Source organism: Lithobates pipiens, unplaced genomic scaffold (assembly GCF_037356315.1).
Source record: "Lithobates pipiens isolate NorthernLeopardFrog02 unplaced genomic scaffold, aLitPip1_a1.2 Scaffold_18, whole genome shotgun sequence".
Taxonomy (NCBI): Eukaryota; Metazoa; Chordata; class Amphibia; order Anura; family Ranidae; genus Lithobates; species Lithobates pipiens.
In genome coordinates this window covers 158,783,444-158,806,601 of record NW_027507758.1, presented here as the reverse complement: position 1 = coordinate 158,806,601, position 23,158 = coordinate 158,783,444, and the positions used below count along the sequence as shown (strand labels likewise).

At 43.9% G+C, this 23,158-nt stretch overlaps 1 protein-coding gene across 2 annotated transcripts; it reads right to left on the bottom strand.

The window, feature by feature from the left end:
* Positions 1 to 275: 275 nt before the first annotated feature.
* On the bottom strand, positions 276 to 23,158 carry LOC143987522 (uncharacterized). 2 transcript variants are annotated; one of them, XM_077486303.1, is made up of 3 exons: positions 23,045 to 23,158; positions 3,524 to 3,595; positions 276 to 3,039 (listed from the first exon to the last, which is right to left on the bottom strand). In XM_077486303.1, the coding sequence occupies exon 3, from the start codon at positions 3,036 to 3,038 to the stop codon at positions 432 to 434; it is 2,607 nt and encodes an 868-aa protein (XP_077342429.1). In that variant the 5' UTR covers position 3,039; positions 3,524 to 3,595; positions 23,045 to 23,158; the 3' UTR covers positions 276 to 431. The 2 variants fall into 2 exon arrangements, with proteins under 2 accessions (XP_077342429.1, XP_077342430.1); XM_077486304.1 differs by lacking the exon at positions 23,045 to 23,158 and adding an exon at positions 4,824 to 4,973.

Sequence of the window (23,158 nt, the reverse complement as noted above, 5' to 3'; positions counted from 1 at the left end):
ACAGCAAGCTGCTTACTGTGGGGGCACTTGGCAGGAGGGAGGGGACAAGAGCACCGGAAGGGGACTCGAGAAGAGGAGGATTGGGGCTGCTCTGTGCAAAACCACTTCACAGAGCAGGTAAGTATGACATGTTTGTTATTTTTATTTTTTTTATCCAAGAGTTTCATACCACTTGAACTGTCATTTTAAAAATGTATGAAAAAAAGCGATGATCAAAATCACCAGTCAGAATTATTTATTTCTAATAAAAAATAAGAAGAAAAACACAAAATGAATAGGTTAAAAAAATGTTTATATGGAGATAAACACCAATATGTGAACATATTGGACAACAGTAACAAAATAATATTAAACAGAGTGTATCCGCCAGCAATAAATTATAATCAAAAGAAAGCTAAAGTAAAAAAACTATATACATGGTATACACAGAATCAGTTCCCTGGAGCAATATTTTGTGGAACCCTGGATGGTCTTTCTTGCCAGTGAAAATGTTTTTTTCCTGCTGCAAAAGAGAGGCTATCTGATAATATATCTTTTATGAATTTCTGAGTGGTTTGACTGTACACTTTGGATACCAACCAGTCTTTCTTCACTCTATTATATGGATATCTACCTTGATGATATGATATGTACCTTGATGTTCCAACTTTTTCAATATGAGTAAGCTTTGATACCAAGGCTTGCATGCATTTATTGTTCTTGTTATGATCTAGAGCAGCCAGCTGAGTGAGAGCAACCATGGCATCTAGATGAAAATGGTGCCCTTCCGAACGATACTTGAGGGACATCCTGTTGTATACATCAAGGCTATCATGGGAAAAATGGGACAGATGTTGGAGATCATGAAGAAGTTGGGGGTTCTGCACAATTTCTTTTAGTTTTTGATGAGCTGCAGAACCCAGTGAAAGCCACTCATACTTTTTTTCCTCCTCAGCTGATATTGGTGGGTGATGACAGGAGTGGTACATACTATTGTCTAGCCACTGGTGAACATTAGCTGAGTGGTATATCAACGACAGCCATTTTTCCTTCAGTAGTTCTGGGTTGTGATGGCAGGTCATAAAACACCACCAGAGATGTTTTTTTGCCAGTGGAACCCAATGAGCCAGTTGACGCATGTTTCTTGATTTGCTGGCAGCAATTAATTTGGAACTTACAGACTTGCCAAAATGCCAAACATCAAATTCATGCTTTATTGGTTGGTAATTCTGTTGCACTATTTTCCTTATTCCAATGTGTCTGTCCGTGGTTATCACCTTTATGTTCACATCATCAGCTAGCAGGCGTTCTAAAGCTATTTGGAAAGCTTTGTTTTCTAGGGTTACGGACGAGACCCCTGTCTGAAATGGCTCCACTTGAAAGTCCACAATCTTCTCGCTTTCAACATCCATCAACGTATAAGTGCAATATTTTGAATTACATCCAGAAGGATCACACTGACTGTCTCCTGCCAGGGCAATAGCCTTGTTTCTTAGAGACTTTATAACAGACCGTCTTTCTTCCTGCCAGTGGAAATTTATAGTTGGAAATATAATATTTTGTTGGTATTGACAATAAGTGGTTTTAGAAATGCTAGGCATAGAGAGATTGTCAAAAAATGTGGTCATTGTTTGATAGTTTGATCCACTGCACACAATTGCAGCAGACAGCAGCAAATTTCCAACAGGCATTCTTCCAATGAAGGGCTGACTTACCCACAGTCTATACTTGTGATTATTCGAACAAAAACCATTCACCACGAGAGCTGAACCAACCATATATTTGTGCAGTTTGATGATTGTTCCAGAGCAGCTATTCACCGCCTTACATTGCGAGTTCCAGAGAAGCTCGTCCAGACAGGAATGAAATACTAAAAATTTTGTTTCTGCAGCATAGTCAGTTTTGCCAGGGACATCATGTAGCAAGACAAAAGAATTGTCTGGATTCTTTGGATCAACAAACAAGTCTTCATCCCCCGAAAAGGTCTGTATAGAATGGTCCTCTTCCTTAAGACTAGGCCTGTAGCTCTGATTGAGTAGCAGAGGTTCAAGATTGTCTTCAGGCTCACAGTCCATTAAAAGTTGTCCAGTATTATCCATCTCATGTCCTGGAAATGTATGGAAGGGTGACAACTCGGGTAGATGAGGAGCAATACCCACTGAAATTTGTTCATACGATGCAGCGCTCTGGGAGTCCAAAGCCCTGCCTTTCGGAAATGAGTGGTGATATACATCATGTTGTAATTTCATCCCTATGTGTTGCCTTGCTGCTGACTCTTGTTTAACAGGCAAACACTGTAAACCAGGGAGTTCTACAAGATTACACTGAATACCTACAGAATTGTAATCTTTTCTGCAGCATACTTGAGTCTTTTTGTTGGATGTGCCAAATCGTTTTTCAAACTGGGTAGCTTTATGTTTTTTTGTGTTGATAGGATCCATAAAGGTCCCAACCGTTCTTGTGCTCCTGGAACTGTATTTACGCTTTAATGGAGGCATTGGTGGCGGGGATGTATTTGAGAATGTCAGACTTCTTTGTCCAGTGGTTTCGATCTCACATTCTGCATGATCAGTCTCACCCATGTCAAAAAAAAGAAGTTCAGAAAAAGAATTTGAGCCCTCTGTTGGAAAAATGTTTTTTGCAATGGAAAGATCAGCAGTAATCTCTTGAGCAGCAACAGAAATGGATAAAGAGGTTTCCCCAGGTGGCTCTACTTCAAGACGCATACGTTTAACATAACTGTGGTCCAAAGATGGGGAAGTAGGTCTCTGTGGCTCCTTCAGCGAATATGGAGTGGGGAATGCATCCTTTTTAAGGTATCTGCTTGGGCCTCTTTGTTCATAGTCACTTTCAGTGAAGTGGCGTGAACATATTCGGTAGCCTCCTGTTTTAGATGCTAAAATTTTGTTTGTTAGCTCCTCTATTGTGTGCTCCTCATAATGAATTTTTCTTAACCATTTGGCAATCATATCTGGGTTTCTTGGAAACACATGCAGGGTTACATCTTGATCCTTTTCTCGCCATGAAAATGTACATGTTTTCACCATACAGCTTGGCATTCTGAAATATAAAAATCCAATTTTAAAACCTAATAAGTGGTTCTAAACTTAAGACTTTTTAACAAAGAAAAAATGCTTGCGCTCACCATTGTAGTGGCAAATCAAAACTATGCAACAGTACTCAAAGTTATGACAAACCTTCACAAAATATAGGAAAAAAATTGCAAACAACTGGTAAATTCATCAAATTACTATGCAGAGTCATCAGTAGAAATAAAAACAATCACAAAACCAGTTCCTGCATTAATTGCAGACAATAGTGCCACAAAGTCCTCATATAAGTGCAAAAACCACAAAAAAAAACTCCATAAACATAAAAGACCTTCAACAACCGCAAAAGCCTGGATCCATATTGCATAAACTCATTACATTGAAAAGTGTGCAGTCTTCCATCATGAACCAACTGGCCAAACTCCAAACTTATTATGACTTTTAAATGATAAAAAGGTCTTTTAAAGAGTATCATAAAAGAACACAATACTTACTTTATAGCCTTAGCAGTTAGCGCTTCTATATTGTATCGTAATCACAGCAAACCAGTAAATTTCATTTGGATCCTGGGGATGTAAGAACACATTTTTACAATTTTACCATAATAAATACTGTCTTGCTTTTATACCTTTATTTTTAATTAAAATGAAATGTTATAAAAAAATAAAAATACACAAATAAATAAATAATGAAACATACTGGTATTGAGGTGGTTAAAGGAGTAGTCTTCAGGCTCACAAAGCCGTTTTGGCCCTACATCTAGGGACCAGAGTGCAGTGCATTCTGGGCTAAAGTCCGTTGTTGGCTGACGTCACTCATGTGGTCTAGGCTCTGGATTGATCCTGAATTTACAGTTGAGATCCACCCATGTGCCTGACCGGCAGCTAGCTCAGCCTCTCACCTCTCTGTTGAGAAACCAAGCCAGCCGCACCTGCCCCCTCCACAGCCCTATGCTCCAGTGAACACTGGAGGGGGAGAGCCGGTGACTGACAGTTGACAGTGACTGGCTCTCTGCTCACTTAAGGCTGTGAATTGAGCACCTGTGATTTCAGATCCATCATGGCAGCGCCTGTTAGCGTACATACACTCACCTGCTGCTGCCACGTCCCTCACCTTGTTGTGTCACTGCTGCATTACCAGCTGTCCCATTAAAGTGAATGGGACTGTCGGTGAGTTAACAGGAGGAGCCACTGTGGCACAGAGATGACAGTTGCTTTTTACAAATTATGATTTAAATCAAGCCTTTTTACCAAATCATGATTTAAGTCGACTTGATTTCAATCAAATCCATCCTGCCAAAAGCCACTGAGAGCTGCAACAGAAATCTCTGATTGAATAAATGATGATATTTGCGCTGTGCAAAATTAGAGAAGGTGTACTGTGGGAGCAAAATTAATAATACAAGTGTATATCCAACAAATATATAAAACATTTAACTGCATAAATAACGTGATAGATTCCTTGTGAAAAAACGTGACAGAACGAACTAAATGATCCAGTAGAAAAGTCTTTGTTAAAGTCCTTGTAAAAATACAAAGTGATAAGTGATAAAACCAACAAAAGTCTGTGTCAGGTATACAAAATTATGTTTTAAAAAAAATGGTATGCCAGTTAAAGTTACATAATTGGTGAGGCTGAAAAAAGACATCAGTCCATCCAGTTCAACCTATGATGCGTGTGTGTGTGTGTGTATATGTGTTTATGTCAGTAGTATATCGTATACCCCCTGTATGTTGCGATCATTAAGATGCCCATCTAATAGCTTTTTTAAATCACTGATGCTCTGTCACGTACCTTCTAGTAGCGAGCCCGGGTTGCGGAGAGAGGCCTCCTTTACGACTCCCACTACCGGTTTCCTGGCAATGTAACAGGGAACACAGGAGTAAGGAGGGGTACAGGTGCCTGGCAGGATCAACAGATGGGTAGGATGGGTAGGCGAGGTTCAGTGGAGCAGGTAATCACAGTGAAGGGATCAGCAGGTAGTTTATAGCAAATACACAGTTCAAAGGAGCAGGTAATCACAGTGAAGGGATCAGCAGGTAGTTTATAGCAGATACACAGTTCAAAGGAGCAGGTAACTTGGCAATAAGCAGTGCAGGAAAGCAGGCCACTTGTAGCAGGTGAACAGTGTAATAAACACAAGTGCTTGCAGCAGATAAACAGTCAATATAAGCAGGCACTAGGAGCAGATGGACAGTGCAATACTAGCAGGTTACTTGTAGCAGATGACACAGTTCAGTATAAGCAGGTGACTTGCAGCAGATAGGTAGTTCAATATGAGCAGGCACTTATAGCAGATGAACAGTTCAATACTAACAGATTACTTGTAGCAGATGACACAGTTCAGTATAAGCAGGTGACTTGCAGCAGATAGGTAGTTCAATATGAGCAGGCACTTATAGCAGATGAACAGTTCAATACTAACAGATCACTTGTAGCAGATGACACAGTTCAGTATAAGCAGGTGACTTGCAGCAGATAGGTAGTTCAATATGAGCAGGCACTTATAGCAGATGAACAGTTCAGTATAAGCAGGTTACCCTTTTAGCAGACGGATGGTCAGAGCAAGCCGGATCGGATACCAGACAGGAACGAAGTACAAGGGAACAGGCAGGAGAATAGTCACAACAAGCCGAGGTCGGGTGCAGGCGGATAGCAGATAGGTCACAGGCAGGCCGGGTCAAACAGGAACAAACAATACGGATCAGGTCTCACAGATATAACGCTGTAGAGCAGACAGCAAAGACTGTTGGCAAGAAGCTGGTTTAAATAGGCCGTTTGGCGCCAATACGGACGCACGCACGCGACCGTGCGCGTGCCCGCGCACCTGTGTACGAACGTAAGGGCGTTCGTACGATCGTGCGTACCCGCGACGATCGTACATCAGAAGACCTGGAGGACAATTTCTTCGTGAGATTTTCATGACATTGCCCCCTCCCAAGGGGCAGCCTCCGGATGCCCTTTCGGGCAAACTTTTCCGGATGGGCCCTTTTAAAGGATCGAATCAAGTTTTTCGCATGAATGTTGTCCTCAGGCTCCCAGGAGTTCTCTTCAGGACCATATCCTTTCCATTTGATTAAGAACTGGTTCTGGTTTCCTCTTCTTCTGGATTTTAGGATGGCTTCAATTTCAAATTCTTCTTCACCATCAACCAAGATCGGATCAGGAGGAGTGGTTTTTCGGTTAGGAAATGGATTGGGAGTGAAAGGTTTCAATAAGGATACATGGAATACCGGATGAACCTTTAGTGAGTCTGGAAGTTCTAGTTCAAAAGCAACTTCGTTAATCTTCCTTTTGACTGAGAAAGGTCCTAAAAACTTGGGACCTAGTTTCCTTGAAGGACACGCCATTTTCAAGTTTACCGTGGATAGCCACACCAAATCACCAGGTACCAGTACTAACTCTCCTCGTCTCTTCCTGTCAAATGTTGCCTTGTTGTGCTCTTGAGTTTTAGTCATTGTTTCTTGTAGAAGTTTGTTGTTGGTTGAAAAAAAGTTCATCTTTTCCTGGACCGCAGGTACTGAACATTCAGGAAGGGAGTTGGGTAAAAATGAAGGGTGGAAGCCATAATTGGCAAAAAAGGGTGTCTGTTTGATGGCGGAATGGAGAGAATTATTATACGCAAATTCAGCTACTGGAAGTAGGGAGATCCAATCATCTTGTGCAAAAGAGGAAAAACAGCGTAAATATTGTTCGAGAGTTTGGTTTGTCCTCTCAGTCTGCCCATTGGACTGAGGATGATAAGCGGATGAGAAAGATAGCTCAATATTCAAGGCCTTGCAGAGGGACTTCCAGAATCGAGAGGTGAACTGTACTCCTCGATCCGAAACTATATTGGCTGGTACCCCATGGAGCCTAATTATTTCTTTGATAAACACTTGTGCAGTTTCAGAGGCTGAAGGGGTACCCTTCATGGGAATAAAATGTGCCATCTTTGACAGACGATCGACCACCACCAAGATAGTGGTATGATCGTCTGCCGGAGGCAATTCAACAATGAAGTCTAGAGACAGCATTTTCCATGGCCTGTCCGGAACAGACAACGGTTTAAGGAGGCCCCAGGCCTTGGTTTTACAGTTCTTACTCCTAATGCACGTAGTGCAGGTGTTCATGTATTTCCTGCAATCCTCCTGTAACTGAGGCCACCAAAAAGTACACTGTACCAAATCAATGGTTCTAGTGATACCAAAATGTCCGGCGAGTGCGTGGTCATGACACAGCTCTAGAACAGATACCCGCAGAGTTTCGGGGATGTAGATCTTGTCTTTATACCACAGTAACCCACCTCTGGTTTGTAGTTCTGGTTCTGAGAAGGGTCTTTGTCCCATGGAGGCTTGTCTAAGCCGAGAGAGAAGATCTTCCTGAAGCAGAAGGAAATTCCCAGGAGCGAGAATGGTATCCGGAGGAGAATTCTCCTGGGACTTGTGGAACATCCGTGACAAGGCATCTGGTTTTATATTCTTAGACCCTGGGCGATAAGTCACATGGAAAGAGAACCGGGAGAAGAAGAGTGCCCACCTGGCTTGTCTTGGTTTTAGTCTTTTTGCAGATCTTAAGTACTCCAGGTTTTTGTGATCTGTAAATATTAGAATTGGATGAGAAGCTCCTTCCAACAAATAACGCCACTCTTCTAATGCGGATTTAATGGCCAACAGCTCCCGGTCTCCGACATCGTAATTTTTCTCGGCTGCAGATAACTTACGTGAAAAGAAAGCCACAGGATGAAGCAGGGCCTTAGTTCCTTGTCTTTGGGATAATATAGCTCCTACGGCGATTTCGGATGCATCCACTTCTAAAACAAATGGCAGGGAGGAATCTGGATGTCTTAAAATAGGAGCGGAGGTGAAAAGTCCCTTGAGAGTCTCGAATGCTTTTTGAGCTTCAGAGGTCCAATGAAAACGGGTTCCTTGTCTAGTTAGTTGTGTGATGGGTGCAACAATAGCTGAGAAACCTTTAATAAATTTGCGGTAGAAGTTGGCGAATCCAATAAAACGTTGGATTCCTTTCCTGTCTACAGGAGTTGGCCAGTCCAAAATCGCAGCAATCTTCTGGGGGTCCATTTTTATACCCTTACTAGAGATGATCAACCCCAGGAATGGTATACTTTCCTGTTCGAACAAACACTTGTCTGCTTTTGCATATAGTCCGTGTTGGCGGAGCCGACCCAACACGCTTTTGACGTGCTTGCGATGGGCTTCAAGGGAGGAAGAAAAAATCAAAATATCATCTAAATAAACAACAGCAAATAAGTCCAGAAAGTCCCGGAGCACATCATTGATAAAGTATTGGAAAGTGGCGGGGGCATTACACAAACCGAAGGGCATCACCAAATACTCGAAGTGTCCGAATCGGGTACGGAAAGCAGTCTTCCACTCATCTCCGGCCTTGATACGGATCAAGTTGTAAGCCCCACGGAGATCGAGTTTAGTGAACACCGTAGCAATTCCCAGTCTTTGGAATAACTCTGGAAAAAGAGGGAGAGGGTACCGGTTCTTTATAGTGATGTTGTTTAATTCACGGTAGTCTACGCAGGGTCGGAGAGTGTGGTCCTTTTTCTCAACAAAGAAAATACCTGCACCTGCTGGGGACGTAGACGGGCGAATGAACCCCTTCTTTAAATTTTCTTCGAGGTATTCTTTGAGTTTCTCCTGCTCTACCTCTGTTAAGGGAAAAACCCTTCCAAACGGAATCTTGGCTCCAGGAAGTAACTCAATGGGGCAGTCATAAGCCCGGTGGGGCGGGAGCACCTCTGCCTTTTGTTTACTGAACACGTCCAAAAATTCATGGTAGACTTCGGGAATGGCTTGACGTAAATCGATCTCTGAGTCAATAGATAATAAAATTGCTGGTCTCAGAGAACCGGATGAACCACAGAACTTCTGGCAATACGGTGAAGAAAAGGTAATTTCTCCTGTAGTCCAATTTATGGTTGGATTGTGAGCCTGTAGCCAGGGCATCCCAAGGATTACAGGAAAAAGAGGGGAGGTGATAATGTCCATCCGGAGAAGTTCTCGATGAGAACCAGAGATAACAGTAGGTAGAGGTGCAGTTTCTCGAGTTACAGGACCAGATTTAATAGCGGAGCCATCGGCCAAATGAATAGAGAGTCCACGGGTCTTAGGTAGGAGAGGAATCTGATGTTGGGCAGCAAAGGATGAATCCATAAAACAGCTGCATGCCCCGGAATCAATAATGGCGGGTGTCTGTAAAGTCTTTCCTGGGAACTGAAAGGAGACAGAAATGATAAGGTGAGATGGAAACTTTATTAAAGAGTCTGGGAGATCAGGAGGCATGGATGGACACTTACGAAGTTTTATTGGACAGTTCCTGACGTAATGTCCAGATTCCCCGCAATAGAGACATAAGTTATTATTCCGCCGACGTTGACGTTCTTCGGGGGTAAGAGATGGCCGCAAGACTCCAAGTTGCATTGGCTCAGGTGTGTCAGACGTGGATCGGGTGGCAGGTGCTGGATGTAAATGGCTTGGGGCCTTTGGAAGCATCCAGGTTGGACGAGAGAAACCAGTGGCCCTCTCAGCTCTCCTCTCTCTCAGACGACGATCGATCTGTATCGCCAAGTCAATTAGTGCGTTTAATGTCTGTGGAACACCGACTCTAGCAAGCTCATCCTTCAAAGAATCAGAGAGTCCCATGCGGAACTGATGGCGAAGGGCAGCATCATTCCAGTTCGTATCCGCACCCCATCGCCTGAACTCGGCCACATAATCTTCCACCGCCCTTCGTCCCTGCTGGAGGGTCCGCAAAGCGGTTTCTGCAGTTGCTGAAAGTTGAGGATCTTCATACAATTGAGCCATAGCATCAAAAAAGGTAGAAAGATTAGTCAACGCTGCGTCCTTGTTTTCTAACAGGCGGTGGGCCCAGGTCTGGGGGTCTCCAGAGAGTAGAGACACCACAAAACCCACCTTGGTAGCCTCTAAAGAAAAGGTCCGTGGTTGGAGGGCAAAATATAATTCGCAGGAGTTGCGGAAGGCCCTGAAGCCACTGCGATTCCCAGAAAATCGCTCGGGTGTGGGAACTTTAGGTTCTGGTGGTAACATCACAACTGTAGGTTTTGGACCTGCTTCAGCTGAAGAAACTGATGGTTGAGGGGCTCCCAAGGATCCGGAGGGGTTGGAAAGAGCAATTACCTGTTCCTCCAGCCGAGTGTAGCCTTGTTGAAGGCCCTTAACTGCCTCAGACTGTCCTGCCAGGTGTTGACAAAGTTCTTCCATGGCGGAGGCTCCCCGCTCGGGCTCAGACACTGGCTGTCTGCTACTGTCACGTACCTTCTAGTAGCGAGCCCGGGTTGCGGAGAGAGGCCTCCTTTACGACTCCCACTACCGGTTTCCTGGCAATGTAACAGGGAACACAGGAGTAAGGAGGGGTACAGGTGCCTGGCAGGATCAACAGATGGGTAGGATGGGTAGGCGAGGTTCAGTGGAGCAGGTAATCACAGTGAAGGGATCAGCAGGTAGTTTATAGCAAATACACAGTTCAAAGGAGCAGGTAATCACAGTGAAGGGATCAGCAGGTAGTTTATAGCAGATACACAGTTCAAAGGAGCAGGTAACTTGGCAATAAGCAGTGCAGGAAAGCAGGCCACTTGTAGCAGGTGAACAGTGTAATAAACACAAGTGCTTGCAGCAGATAAACAGTCAATATAAGCAGGCACTAGGAGCAGATGGACAGTGCAATACTAGCAGGTTACTTGTAGCAGATGACACAGTTCAGTATAAGCAGGTGACTTGCAGCAGATAGGTAGTTCAATATGAGCAGGCACTTATAGCAGATGAACAGTTCAATACTAACAGATTACTTGTAGCAGATGACACAGTTCAGTATAAGCAGGTGACTTGCAGCAGATAGGTAGTTCAATATGAGCAGGCACTTATAGCAGATGAACAGTTCAATACTAACAGATCACTTGTAGCAGATGACACAGTTCAGTATAAGCAGGTGACTTGCAGCAGATAGGTAGTTCAATATGAGCAGGCACTTATAGCAGATGAACAGTTCAGTATAAGCAGGTTACCCTTTTAGCAGACGGATGGTCAGAGCAAGCCGGATCGGATACCAGACAGGAACGAAGTACAAGGGAACAGGCAGGAGAATAGTCACAACAAGCCGAGGTCGGGTGCAGGCGGATAGCAGATAGGTCACAGGCAGGCCGGGTCAAACAGGAACAAACAATACGGATCAGGTCTCACAGATATAACGCTGTAGAGCAGACAGCAAAGACTGTTGGCAAGAAGCTGGTTTAAATAGGCCGTTTGGCGCCAATACGGACGCACGCACGCGACCGTGCGCGTGCCCGCGCACCTGTGTACGAACGTAAGGGCGTTCGTACGATCGTGCGTACCCGCGACGATCGTACATCAGAAGAACTGGAGGACAATTTCTTCGTGAGATTTTCATGACATGCTCCCTGCTGATACCATTGCTTGTGGAAGAGAATTCCACATCATTAGAGCTCTGACAGTAAAGAAGTCTCTACGCAGTTTATGGTTAAATCGCTTCTCTTCCAACTTTAGTGATTGGCCACATGTCTTTTTAAATTCCCTTTCACAAAATAGCTTTTCCCTATTTTAGGGTTACCAGTACGATATTTGTACATTGATATCATATCCCCTCTTGTGTCTCCTCTCCAGAGAGAATAAGTTCAATGCTTGTAGTCTTTCCCCATAGCTTAGTTCCTCCATTCCCTTAATTCGCTTTGGTGCCCTTCTCTGGACTCTCTCTAGTTTCAGTACATCCTTCCCGAGGACTGATGCCAAGAACTGGACAGCATAATCCAAGTGCGGCTGGACCAGAGTCTTGTAAAGTGGGAGAATTATTATTTTATCTCTGGAGTTAATCCACTTTTTAATGCATGCCAATATTCTGTGGGCTTTACTTGCAGCAGCTTGGCATTGCATGCCATTGCTGAGCCTGTCATCTACTAAGACCCCCAGGTTCTGTTCCATCTTAGATTCCCCCAGAGGTTCTCCCCCTAGCCAGCAACTTGTGTTCGTATTTTTTGCACCCAAATGCATTACCTTACATTTTTCAACATTAAACTTCATTTGCATGCAGTTGCCCACCCCATTATTTTGTTCAGATGTTCTTGCAAGGTTTCCACATCCTGTGTAGAAGTTATTGCACTGCTTAGCTTGGTATCGTGCGCAAATACAGAGATTGAACTGTTTATCCCATCCTTCAGATCGTTTATGAATAAATTAAACAGGATTGGTCTTAGGACAGATCGCTGGGGGACCCCACTTTCCACACCAGACCATTCCAAGTACTCGTTATTTATCACCACCCTCTGGACTCGCCCCCCCCCCCCCCTTGCCAGTTTTCAATCCAGGAATTCACCCTATGGTCCATGCCGACTGGCCTCCACATCCACAGGCCTTCCTCTATCTAGATGGCAGCTCAACTCCTTATAGAAGGTTAATAGATTGGTCTGGCAAGAATGATTCTTCATGAATCCATGCTGATTACTGCTAACGGTTTTCATTACTAAAATCTTGTATATAGTCCCTTATCATCTCCTCCAATAACTTGCAGACTATTGATGTTAGGCTAACTGGTCTGTAGTTCCCAGGGATATGTCCCGGCCCTTTTTTAAATATTGGTGCCACATTGGCTTTTCTCCAATCGGCTGGTACCATTCCAGTCAGTAAACTGTCCATGAAAAATTAGGAACAATGGTCTGGCTATCACCTGGCTAAGCTCCTAAAGGACCCTCAGGTGTAAACCATCTGGTCCTGGTGACTTATTAATGTTAAGTTTTTCAAGTCTCTTTCTGATTCTGTCTTCTGTTAGCCATGAGGATGCTTCCTGATGTGTTATGAAGATTAACATTATAGTCTTGGTTACTGTACCCCCCCCCCCCCCCCCCCCGTTTGCTTTGTGAAGACTGAGAAGAATATATTGAAAACATTTGCCTTCTCTCTGTCCTTTGTAGCAAAATTCCCTTCATCATTCTTTGTGGGGCCAATATGTTCTGGCCTCGCTTTATTACTATTTACGAAGTAGTAAAGTGCTAAATAGCAAAAAAAAGGCCTGGTCATGAAGGGAGTAAAATCTTCTAGAGCTGAGGTGGTTACAATCACTGGGGTTCTAACACAAAAATGTCCCAATTATCAGAAATCCAAAACTCTATATACTGTTCTAAGTAATTGAAAAAACAATCCTAAGGCCACATCCATATATTTGTTAACTCGACTGACCAGGAACAATGTAAAGAGGAAAAATGGTAAAGAGCCAATAAGCCACTGGTTCTGACTTTTCAGGCAAAATGGACAAAAGTATGAAAAAATCGATATTTTATTGACAACGAATTACAATAGACAGGTTATTTTAGAAAAAAGGAGTTAAAAACAAACAGTACGCATGGCTGGTCAAAAAGTGTCTAGTGTAAACAATAAGTTAGCATCGAATAGATGGTAGTGAACCCCTGTGCGTCAACATGTTTCGCTATTGCGTGCTTCTTCAGGACACACTGGGGTTGGTTGAAAGAAAACGGGTCTCACTCAAAGGCACAAGATTGTCTCCACATGGAGATCTCCCAGATGATCAACAGTGAATCACCATATTAAACAGGGGGTGAACTCTCATTAGTACCAATAGCCATAAGATGAACTGATAGTGTGTGTAAATGTAGGTGTATCTTTCACCGGGGGAGAGAGATGGAAATGCAGAGCTTGAAAAATAAATAAAGGAGGAAGGCAACAAAAAACCTATCTCAACCTTAAAGGTCCACACTTATAAAGAAACTAAATAAATAGTTCCCAAGGATTCAGATATATACTTCCAAATAGATTCAACAAGCTCTTGTGCATCAGCCCACCATAAAAGTCTATAAAGTCCACTGGTATATTTAAACAAACAGTGGTGACAAGCCATTCAGTATTCCCCCAGGAGCATACAGAGTAGGCAGTGTGTCCTGAAGAAGCAACAGTGAAACGCGTTGACGCACAGGGGCTCACTACCATCTATTTGGTGATAACTTTTTGTTTACACTAGACACTTTATGACCAGCCATGTGTACTGTATGTTTGCAATTCTTTTTTCTAAATAACCTATCTGTTGTAATTCGTTGTCAATAAAATATCTATTTTTTCATACTTTTGTCCATTTTGCCTGAAAAGTCCGAACCTGTCAGGGCTGGCTTAGCACTTCCTTCTCTGGGCTGGCTGCTCAGCTGTTGGTTTATTGCCAGCTCTCATCTCTCTCCACAGTTACCAGCTGTTCCTGATCATGCTCGTCTGACCTGCCTACTTAAAGCTGTCCAGCTTACGCCAGCTCTGCCTTCGCCTTGGTCACATCACAAGAAACCATCTCCTGCGGTTCTGTTTAAAGACTGGCTTGCTGACATATCTTCTGGCTCCTTATCCTGCTTGCTCTTGCTCTACTTGGATCCCTGACTTCTGGCCTGGCTAACTACCCAATCTGGTTATTGAACTCTGGCCTGGTTGACTACTCTATCCGGTTACTGGACTCTGGCTATGCTATGACTACGCTTTTTCTATTTACCTTTTTATTTTTATTAACCAGTTGCCGACCGCCGGCCGTCAAATGACGGCCAGGCGGCGCAGCTCTCGTGGCGGGAGGCCGTCATATGACGGCCTCCCGTTTAAACAGGGTATGCGCGCGATCGTGCGCGCGCATCCCCGTTCCCTCGGTGGCGGCGTGTCACGGAGACACCGCTCACCACCGAGGGTGGTAAACAGCCATTGGTCATGGCTGTTTACCACGTGATCGGCCGTGATGAAGTCACGGCCGATCACAGCAAGTGCTCGTCGCCTGTAAACGGCGCATGCGCGGGATCGGGAGCGCGCTGCTCGTTCACATCGGTGGCGGCGTGTTCCCCGGGAACACTGCTCGTCACCGATGCCGGTAAACAGCCATTGGCTGGCTGTTTACCCATGTGATCGGCTGTGAACCTTTCACAGCCGATCACTAAATGTAAACACAGAGCGGTAACTGCCTGTTACCAGCTCTTCTCTCCTCACACACAGTTTCCAGTGTGAGGAGAGAAGAGCCTGGAGCAGTGAGTTATCGATCTGTGTTCTGTAGTGTCTACACCAACACCACACTTGTCAGATCGCCCCCCCCCCCACTGTCATCTGTCACCCAACAGTCACCACAGTCACCCAATAAAGTGAACCTGTCACATAGGAGACTGCCATCAGTGACCGTCAGCGGTGCACCTGTCACCCATCACCCGTCACCCATCAGTGACCGCCAGCTGTCGCCCGTCACCCACCAGTGACCGCCAGCTGTCACCCGTCACCCACCAGTGACCGCCAGCTGTCACCCGTCACCCACCAGTGATCGCCAGCTGTCATCCGTCACCCATCAGCCACCGCCTGCAGTCAGCCATCGGTGACCGCCAGACATCACCCGTCACCCATCAGTGACCACCAGACATCATCCGTCACCCGTCATCCATCAGTGACCACCAGACGTCACCCGTCACCCATCAGCCACCGCCAGGCGTCACCCATCAGTGACCGCCAGACATCAACCGTCACCCATCAGTGACCGCCAGACTTCACCCGCCATCCATCAGCCACCACCAGCCGTCACACATCAGCCATCGCCTGTCACCCATCAGTGACCGCCATCTATCGCCTGTCACCCATCAGTGACCGCCAGCCATCACCTTTCACCCATCAGTGACCACCAGCCATTGCCCGTCACCCATCAGTGACCGCCAACCATCACCCTCCACCCATCAGTCACCGCCAGCCATCAGTGACCGCTAGCCGTCACCCATCACCTGTCACCCATCAGTGACCGCCAGCCATCACTCATCACCTGTCACCCATCAGTGACCGCCAGCCATCAACCGCCACCCATCGTGACTGCCAGCCATCAGTGACCATCACCCATCAGTGACTGCCAGCCATCAGTGACCATCACCCGTCACAATCCGTGGCCTGTCACACCGTCATCACCTGCCACCCATCGCACAGCCCATCAGTGAACGTCACCTGTCACACAGCCATCAGCGCCATGGCCAGAAGAGTATACACCAGCGAGGAGGCGTTCCAGATCCTCTCCATGACCGATGAGAGCAACGGGGAATTCTCATCAGATTCCAATTCCGATTCTGATTCCGAATCAAATTCAGCATTTAACCCGAATAGTGAATCGGAAATTGATTCGGAGGAAGAATGGGTCCCTCCTAAAAGGGCAAGGCCCTCTGAAAACCAGGATTATATTCCCAGGCCCGGTATCAGAGCTCCTGCCAGCAATAGGCCCCAAGAACAAATTCCCAGGCCCAGTACCAGCGCTGCTGTCAGCGTTAGGCCCCGGGATCAAATGCCTAGTACCAGCTTTGCCGCCGGCGATGGGCCTCACCAACAATTGCCCAGACCCAGTACCAGTGCTGGCACATCACGCCTGAGTACCAGCATAGGAAATTCCAATCCGACTACTAGAGTGTCACATCCCCCAAGAGCCAGGGCCTCTACATTTATGCCAGATGGTCTTGCCAACCCAACATGGCTGCCTTCCAACTCGGCATCACCAATTATTCCCCCTTTCACAGCACAGCCAGGTGTGCAGACCAACACCCAAAATTTTTCAGAGATCGATTTTGTTCATCTGTTTTTGCCCGACACATTTCTGCAATTAGTTGTGGACCAGACAAATTTATATGCCCAGCAGTATATTGCCAATAACCCCCACTCATCATATGCCCGTCCCTTTGAGTGGCGAGATCTCAATTTGGACGATTTCAAAATTTTTATGGGCCTCACCCTGAACATGGGGATAACAAAAAAAAATGAAGGACATGCCTATTGGTCCACCCAACCCATCCACCACATGGCTATGTATTCTGCCGAAATGTCCAGGTCCCGATACAAGAAGATAATGCGCTTTCTTCACTTTAGCGACAACACAGAGTGCCTTCCCCACAATCATCCAAATTATGACAAGTTATGTAAACTTCGCCCACGGATACATTTCTTTTCCCAACAATTTGCAGAACTCTATGTCCCCGATCAAAATATATGTGTCGATGAGTCCCTGGTACCCTTTGCAGGCCGGCTAGGAATAAAGCAATATATACCTAGCAAAAGGGCCAGATACGGAATAAAATTATACAAACTATGTGAGAGAGCCACGGGATATCTGTATGCGTTCCGCATATATGAAGGAAGAGATTCCCAGCTCCAGCCCCCTGAGTGCCCGGCCTACATGGGCACAACTGGAAAGATTGTATGGGACCTGGCATACCCACTTCTGAACAAAGGATATCACATATACCTTGACAACTTTTACACCAGCCTGCCCCTTTTCAGACACTTATACATTGCAAAAACCCTTGCCTGCGGAACCTGCAGAAAAAATAGAAAGGGCTTCCCACAATCACTGGCAAACAAAAAGCTGCGAAGGGGGGAAAGAGCATCACTGAGATGCAACGAAGTGCTGGCCTTGAGGTGGAAGGATAAAAGAGACGTGTACATGATGTCCACCATCCATGAGGACACTACAATTGATGTTCAAAGAAGACGAGGTCCCACTGAAAAGCCAACGTGTGTCCAAGATTATAATCTCTACATGGGGGGACTGGATTTCAACGATCAAATGATTCAGCCCTATTTGTCAATAAGGAGGTCCCGATTCTGGTACAAGAAAGTAGCAATCTATCTAATCCATTTGGCCATTTATAATTCCTACATAGTCTACACCAAATCCATGGAAAGCCCCGCCCCCTTCCTAAAATTCATCGAAGAAGTTGTCATGACCCTCATCTATCACCAAAGACCCCCCCTAGTTGACCTTCGCTCTGAGGCTGTTTGCCGACTTCGTGAGCGCCACTTCCCCTTCAGAATTCCAGCATCTGAAACAGGCCGAAGACGGCAAAAAAAATGTCGCGTGTGCACCAAAAAAGGGTTTCGAAAAGATACCAGCTACCATTGTCCCGATTGTCCCTCCCAACCTGGCCTTTGCATTGGTGAATGCTTCAAACTTTATCATACATCCCTAAAATATTAGCCCATATTTTTAACCATTTCCCCATTTTCATTATCTGTGCTGACCATTTTTCATGCTTCCCCAAATAACCATGCCACTGCCTTCCACGTGAACTGACCCTGGCCTGTTTTTTGACTATGCCTCTGCCTACTGTTTGGACTGCTTCTACGTGAACTGACCCTGGCCTGTTTTGTGACTATGCCTTTGCCTACCGTTTAGATTGCTTCCACGTGAACTGACCCTGGCCTGTTTTACCAACTACGCTTATGCCTACCGCTTGGACTGCTTTCACGTCATCTGACCCTGGCCTGTTTTATGGACTATGCTTTTGCCTACCGCTTGGACTGATCTGTTGCCCTGCTACTCTAGGACACAGGGGTCTCCCATGTGAGGGGCTCCAGAAATGTTTTTCCGGATGGAGGAAACAATTTTTATTGTTTCTTCCGGTTTTCGGAATAGGGTCTGGAGTCCGGAGGCTTCATAGAGATTTGGGAGGGTCGAAGCCTCTACCCCTGTGCCCATGTGCACAGGTCTTACGTGATTGCGGCCCTCAGCCTGCCGCTGACTTACTGCCACCATGCCTCTGCCTGCCGCATGAACGGACCACACCGCTACCTGGACTATGCAAATAATTAGCTGTAGCAAGAGGCAGTATGTTTATGAAGGGCTGGAGAGCGGTGCGATAATGAGTGTCTGCAGGTAACGGTGTACCAGGACCAATATTATGGCTCTCTCTGTCTGGACAATTTCTATGGACTGCCATGCTGACAATATCCTTGTGCTGACTATAGACAATATTCCTGCCGGCTGCCTTGATAACTACCATTGCTGTCGCTAAGCACATCCCTGCCTGCTGCCTGGACCAGCGCTCTGGTGGATACTACACAGGTAATGCTTTTTTTTTACCCTTTCCACAATAGAATTTATTTTGGATTGTAATTCTTGGTATGTACATGCTATGTGTTAGAAATACGAAGGTCCTTCAAAAATGATAGGTTGCCAGGTAACTATATGTCATTTATGCTCCTAGAACGTCTGATGGTGCTACTTGAATGTTGGGCCTTTGTATGTGGCCAGGCAGTGTAAAAGTTTCACACATGTGGTATCGCCATACTCAGGAGGAGTAGCAGAATGTATTTTGGGGTGTCATCTTTGCTATGTACATGCCATCTGTTGGAAATATCTGATAAATGGACAACTTTGTGTAAAAAAAAATGCGTTTTCATTTTTTTCCACATTTTCCAAAAACTTCTGGAAAAAAATGAACCATTCAAAAGACTCATTATGCCTCATAGATTATACGTTGGGGTGTCTGCTTTCCAAAATGGGGTCATTTTGGGGGCAATTCCATTGTCCTGGTGCTCCAGGGCCTTCAAAAGTGTAATAGGTGGTTGAGAAATGAAATGTGTAATTTATGCTCGTAGAATGCCTGAAGATGCTATTTCAGTGTTGGGCCTTTGTATGTGGTCAGGCTGTGTAAAAGTCTCACACATGTGGTATCGCCATACTCAGGAGGAGTAGCAGAATGTATTTTGGGGTGTCATCTTTGCTATGTACATGCTATGTGTTGGAAATATCTGATAAATGGACAACTTTGTGTAAAAAAAAATGCGTTTTCATTTTTTTCCACATTTTCCAAAAACTTCTGGAAAAAAATGAACCATTCAAAAGACTCATTATGCCTCATAGATTATACGTTGGGGTGTCTTCTTTCCAAAATTGGGTCATTTTGAGGGCAATTCCATTGTCCTGGTGCTCCAGGGCCTTCAAAAGTGTAATAGGTGGTTGAGAAATGAAATGTGTAATTTATGCTCGTAGAATGCCTGAAGATGCTATTTCAGTGTTGGGCCTTTGTATGTGGTCAGGCTGTGTAAAAGTCTCACACATGTGGTATCGCCATACTCAGGAGGAGTAGCAGAATGTATTTTGGGGTGTCATCTTTGCTATGTACATGCTATGTGTTGGAAATATCTGATAAATGGACAACTTTGTGTAAAAAAAAATGCGTTTTCATTTTTTTCCACATTTTCCAAAAACTTCTGGAAAAAAATGAACCATTAAATAGACTCATTATGCCTCATAGATTATACGTTGGGGTGTCTGCTTTCCAAAATGGGGTCATTTTGGGGGCAATTCCATTGTCGTGGTGCTCCAGGGCCTTCAAAAGTGTAATAGATGGTTGAGAAATGAAATGTGTCATTTATGCTCGTAGAACGCCTGAAGATGCTATTTCAGTGTTGGGCCTCTGTATGTGGTCAGGCTGTGTAAAAGTCTCACACATGTGGTATCGCCATACTCAGGAGGAGTAGCAGAATGTATTTTGGGGTGTCATCTTTGCTATGTACATGCTATGTGTTGGAAATATCTGATAAATGGGCAACTTTGTGTAAAAAAAAATGCGTTTTCATTTTTTCCCACATTTTCCAAAAACTTCTGGAAAAAAATGAACCATTCAAAAGACTCATTATGCCTCATAGATTATACGTTGGGGTGTCTGCTTTCCAAAATGGGGTCATTTTGGGGGCAATTCCATTGTCCTGGTGCTCCAGGGCCTTCAAAAGTGTAATATGTGGTTGAGAAATGAGATGTGTCATTTATGCTTGGACCTTCGTATGTTGCCAGGCTGTGTAAAAGTCCTACACATGTGGTATCGCTGTACTCGGGAAGAGTAGCAGAATGTATTTTGGGATGTAATTTGTTGTATGCATATGTTGTGTCTGAGAAATAACCTGATAATATGACAATTTTGTAAAAAAAAAAAAAAAAAAAAAAAATCGTCAATTTGCTAAGAATTGTGGGAAAAAATTACAACAAAAAAAAAAATCATGCTACTTACTTAATACCTTGGAATGTCTACTTTCTAAAAAGGGGTCATTTGGGGGGTATTTGTAATTTCCTGACTTGTTAGTGTCTCAAGAAATGAGATACACCTGATGTACTGAAGGCCTGATCAGAAGTGATCAATTTTCAGTGATTGGTACCATAGTTTGTAGACTCTATAACTTTAAAAAAGACCAAATAATTTACACTAATTTAGGTTATTTTTACCAAAGATATGTAGCAGTATAAATTTTGGCCAAAATTTATGAAGAAAAATTACTAATTTGCAAAAAATGTTGATGGAAAAAAAGAAAAAGGCATTTTTTCACAAAATTTACGGCATTTTTTATTTATAGCACAAAAAAAAAAAACCCCACTAGTGATTAAATACCACCAAAAGAAAGCTCTATTTGTGTGAAAAAAAGGACGCAAGTTTCATATGGCTACAGTGTTGCATGACTGAGTAATTGTCATTCAAAGTGTGAGAGCGCTGAAAGCTGAAAATTGGTCTGGTCAGGAAGGGGGTGTAACTGCACTGTACTGAGGTAGTTAATAAACAAGTGTAATTTAATTGTACTTCTGTCTCAGTCTGATTCATGGTTTCTGACAGAACCAGGGCCTTATTGACTCTTTACCATTTTTCCTCTATACACGGTTCTAGGTCAGTCGATTGTTGATCCAAGCCCCAAAATTGTCTGGAGCCGGTCCAGCTTGTACTGCAGATCATCACAAGTAGAGGATGGAAGACCACACACATGCTATGATTAAGCGCCCATTGGCATGAAACGTGTCATCAGTTGCAATAATGGTGATCATCCACCTTCTATTTCTGATGTGCCAGTTATCAAACATATTACCACATTTTTGTTAGAATGCGCCATGGTGCGTTGCCTAATTGACCCCATGTGCATGCATAAACAGCCCTTCCTTCACCGTCCCCCGCCTTTTGTCCATAACCCCCCCCTTATTCAAAATAAATGGTACTGCAATCTGTCAATGAATGTATGGTGCAGGCATGCCGTGCATCCAGAGGCACACAGGATCAGGTCAGGGAATCTTCTTTTCTATGCCCCTAGACTTAACCCTTGCTGTGCAGGCAGCCCCACTGCCAGGGATCAATCTTGAGTTTCCTGGAGTTGGGCTTCATGTGTAAGGTGCATCGATTCATCTTTCGATTTTTTTTTTATGGAAAAATTAAAAAAAAATAAAAAAATAAAAAAATCAACAACACATTTGTATATGAAATTGTTACCATTAACCATTTGCCGACCGTAGGACCTTATATGACGTTCTCAGCTTGCAGTGGTTATACTGGGATGATGCCACACATGTGAGGTATCGTTGCTAAACGTCAGAGCAAGAAAAATAATTCTAGTGCCAGATCTCTTCTGTAACTCTAAACTGGTAACTTGTAAGGGTTGCCTATGAAGAGTTTTAGGTACTTTAATTTGGCACCATTCTACAGACATAGGCAATTTTAAAGTGTGACACGTTATGTATCTATTTACTTGGCGTAACATCTTTTACATTTTATCAAGATATTGGGTATTATTTTGTGCTTGTGTGCAATTAAAGCTTATTTTTTCCCCCAAAAGAATAGTGTGACATAAAAAAATTGCAAAACCCATCATCTTATTCTACAGGACTTCTGCAAAAAAAAAAAAAAAATTATATATATATATATTTTTTAATAATAATAATAAATATTTTATATATATATATATATATATATATATATATATATATATATATATATATATATATAAAATGTTGGGAGTTTGAAATAATTGTTTAGCAGATGTAGATTTTTACATGTATGTGAGAAGGGTCAGAATTGGCCCGGTTGGAAAGCGGTTCAGCAAAAATACACTAAAATCTGATTGTACAATCTTCTTTCTATCCACCATCATCTCTATAGGAAATACTTGAATTGATAGAAAATACCTCGAACAATTTAGGTATGTCCTCATATTACACAGGTTTGGTAAATCTAAAAGTGACTGATTGTACAAAGGATTGTAGAATTGGATTTTAACATGTATGGAGACCCTTGTAAAATCAGATCGTGCAGTATATGGTCAGCCTTTTCTAGGTCTGAAACTTAAAGGATATCAAAGACAACAATTGGTAGGTATGCACATGGAGATCTCAGTATAGCAATTTCCATATTCCACAGCTTCCTCTGTAATATACCACCCGATCAATAAATGATTCATGACCTGCCTCCAGCAGATTCCACTTCATTAGGTGCCACCCGACACTATCGCCACCCTACAGCTGGCAGTGCTGCCCCTTCCTACTGGATGACACCACTTCCCCTGTCACTCCTCCCA

Bases quoted from the DNA above. Each gene is read 5' to 3' on its own strand.
- LOC143987522 (XM_077486303.1), bottom strand. From the start codon at position 3,038: ATGCCAAGCTGTATGGTGAAAACATGTACATTTTCATGGCGAGAAAAG.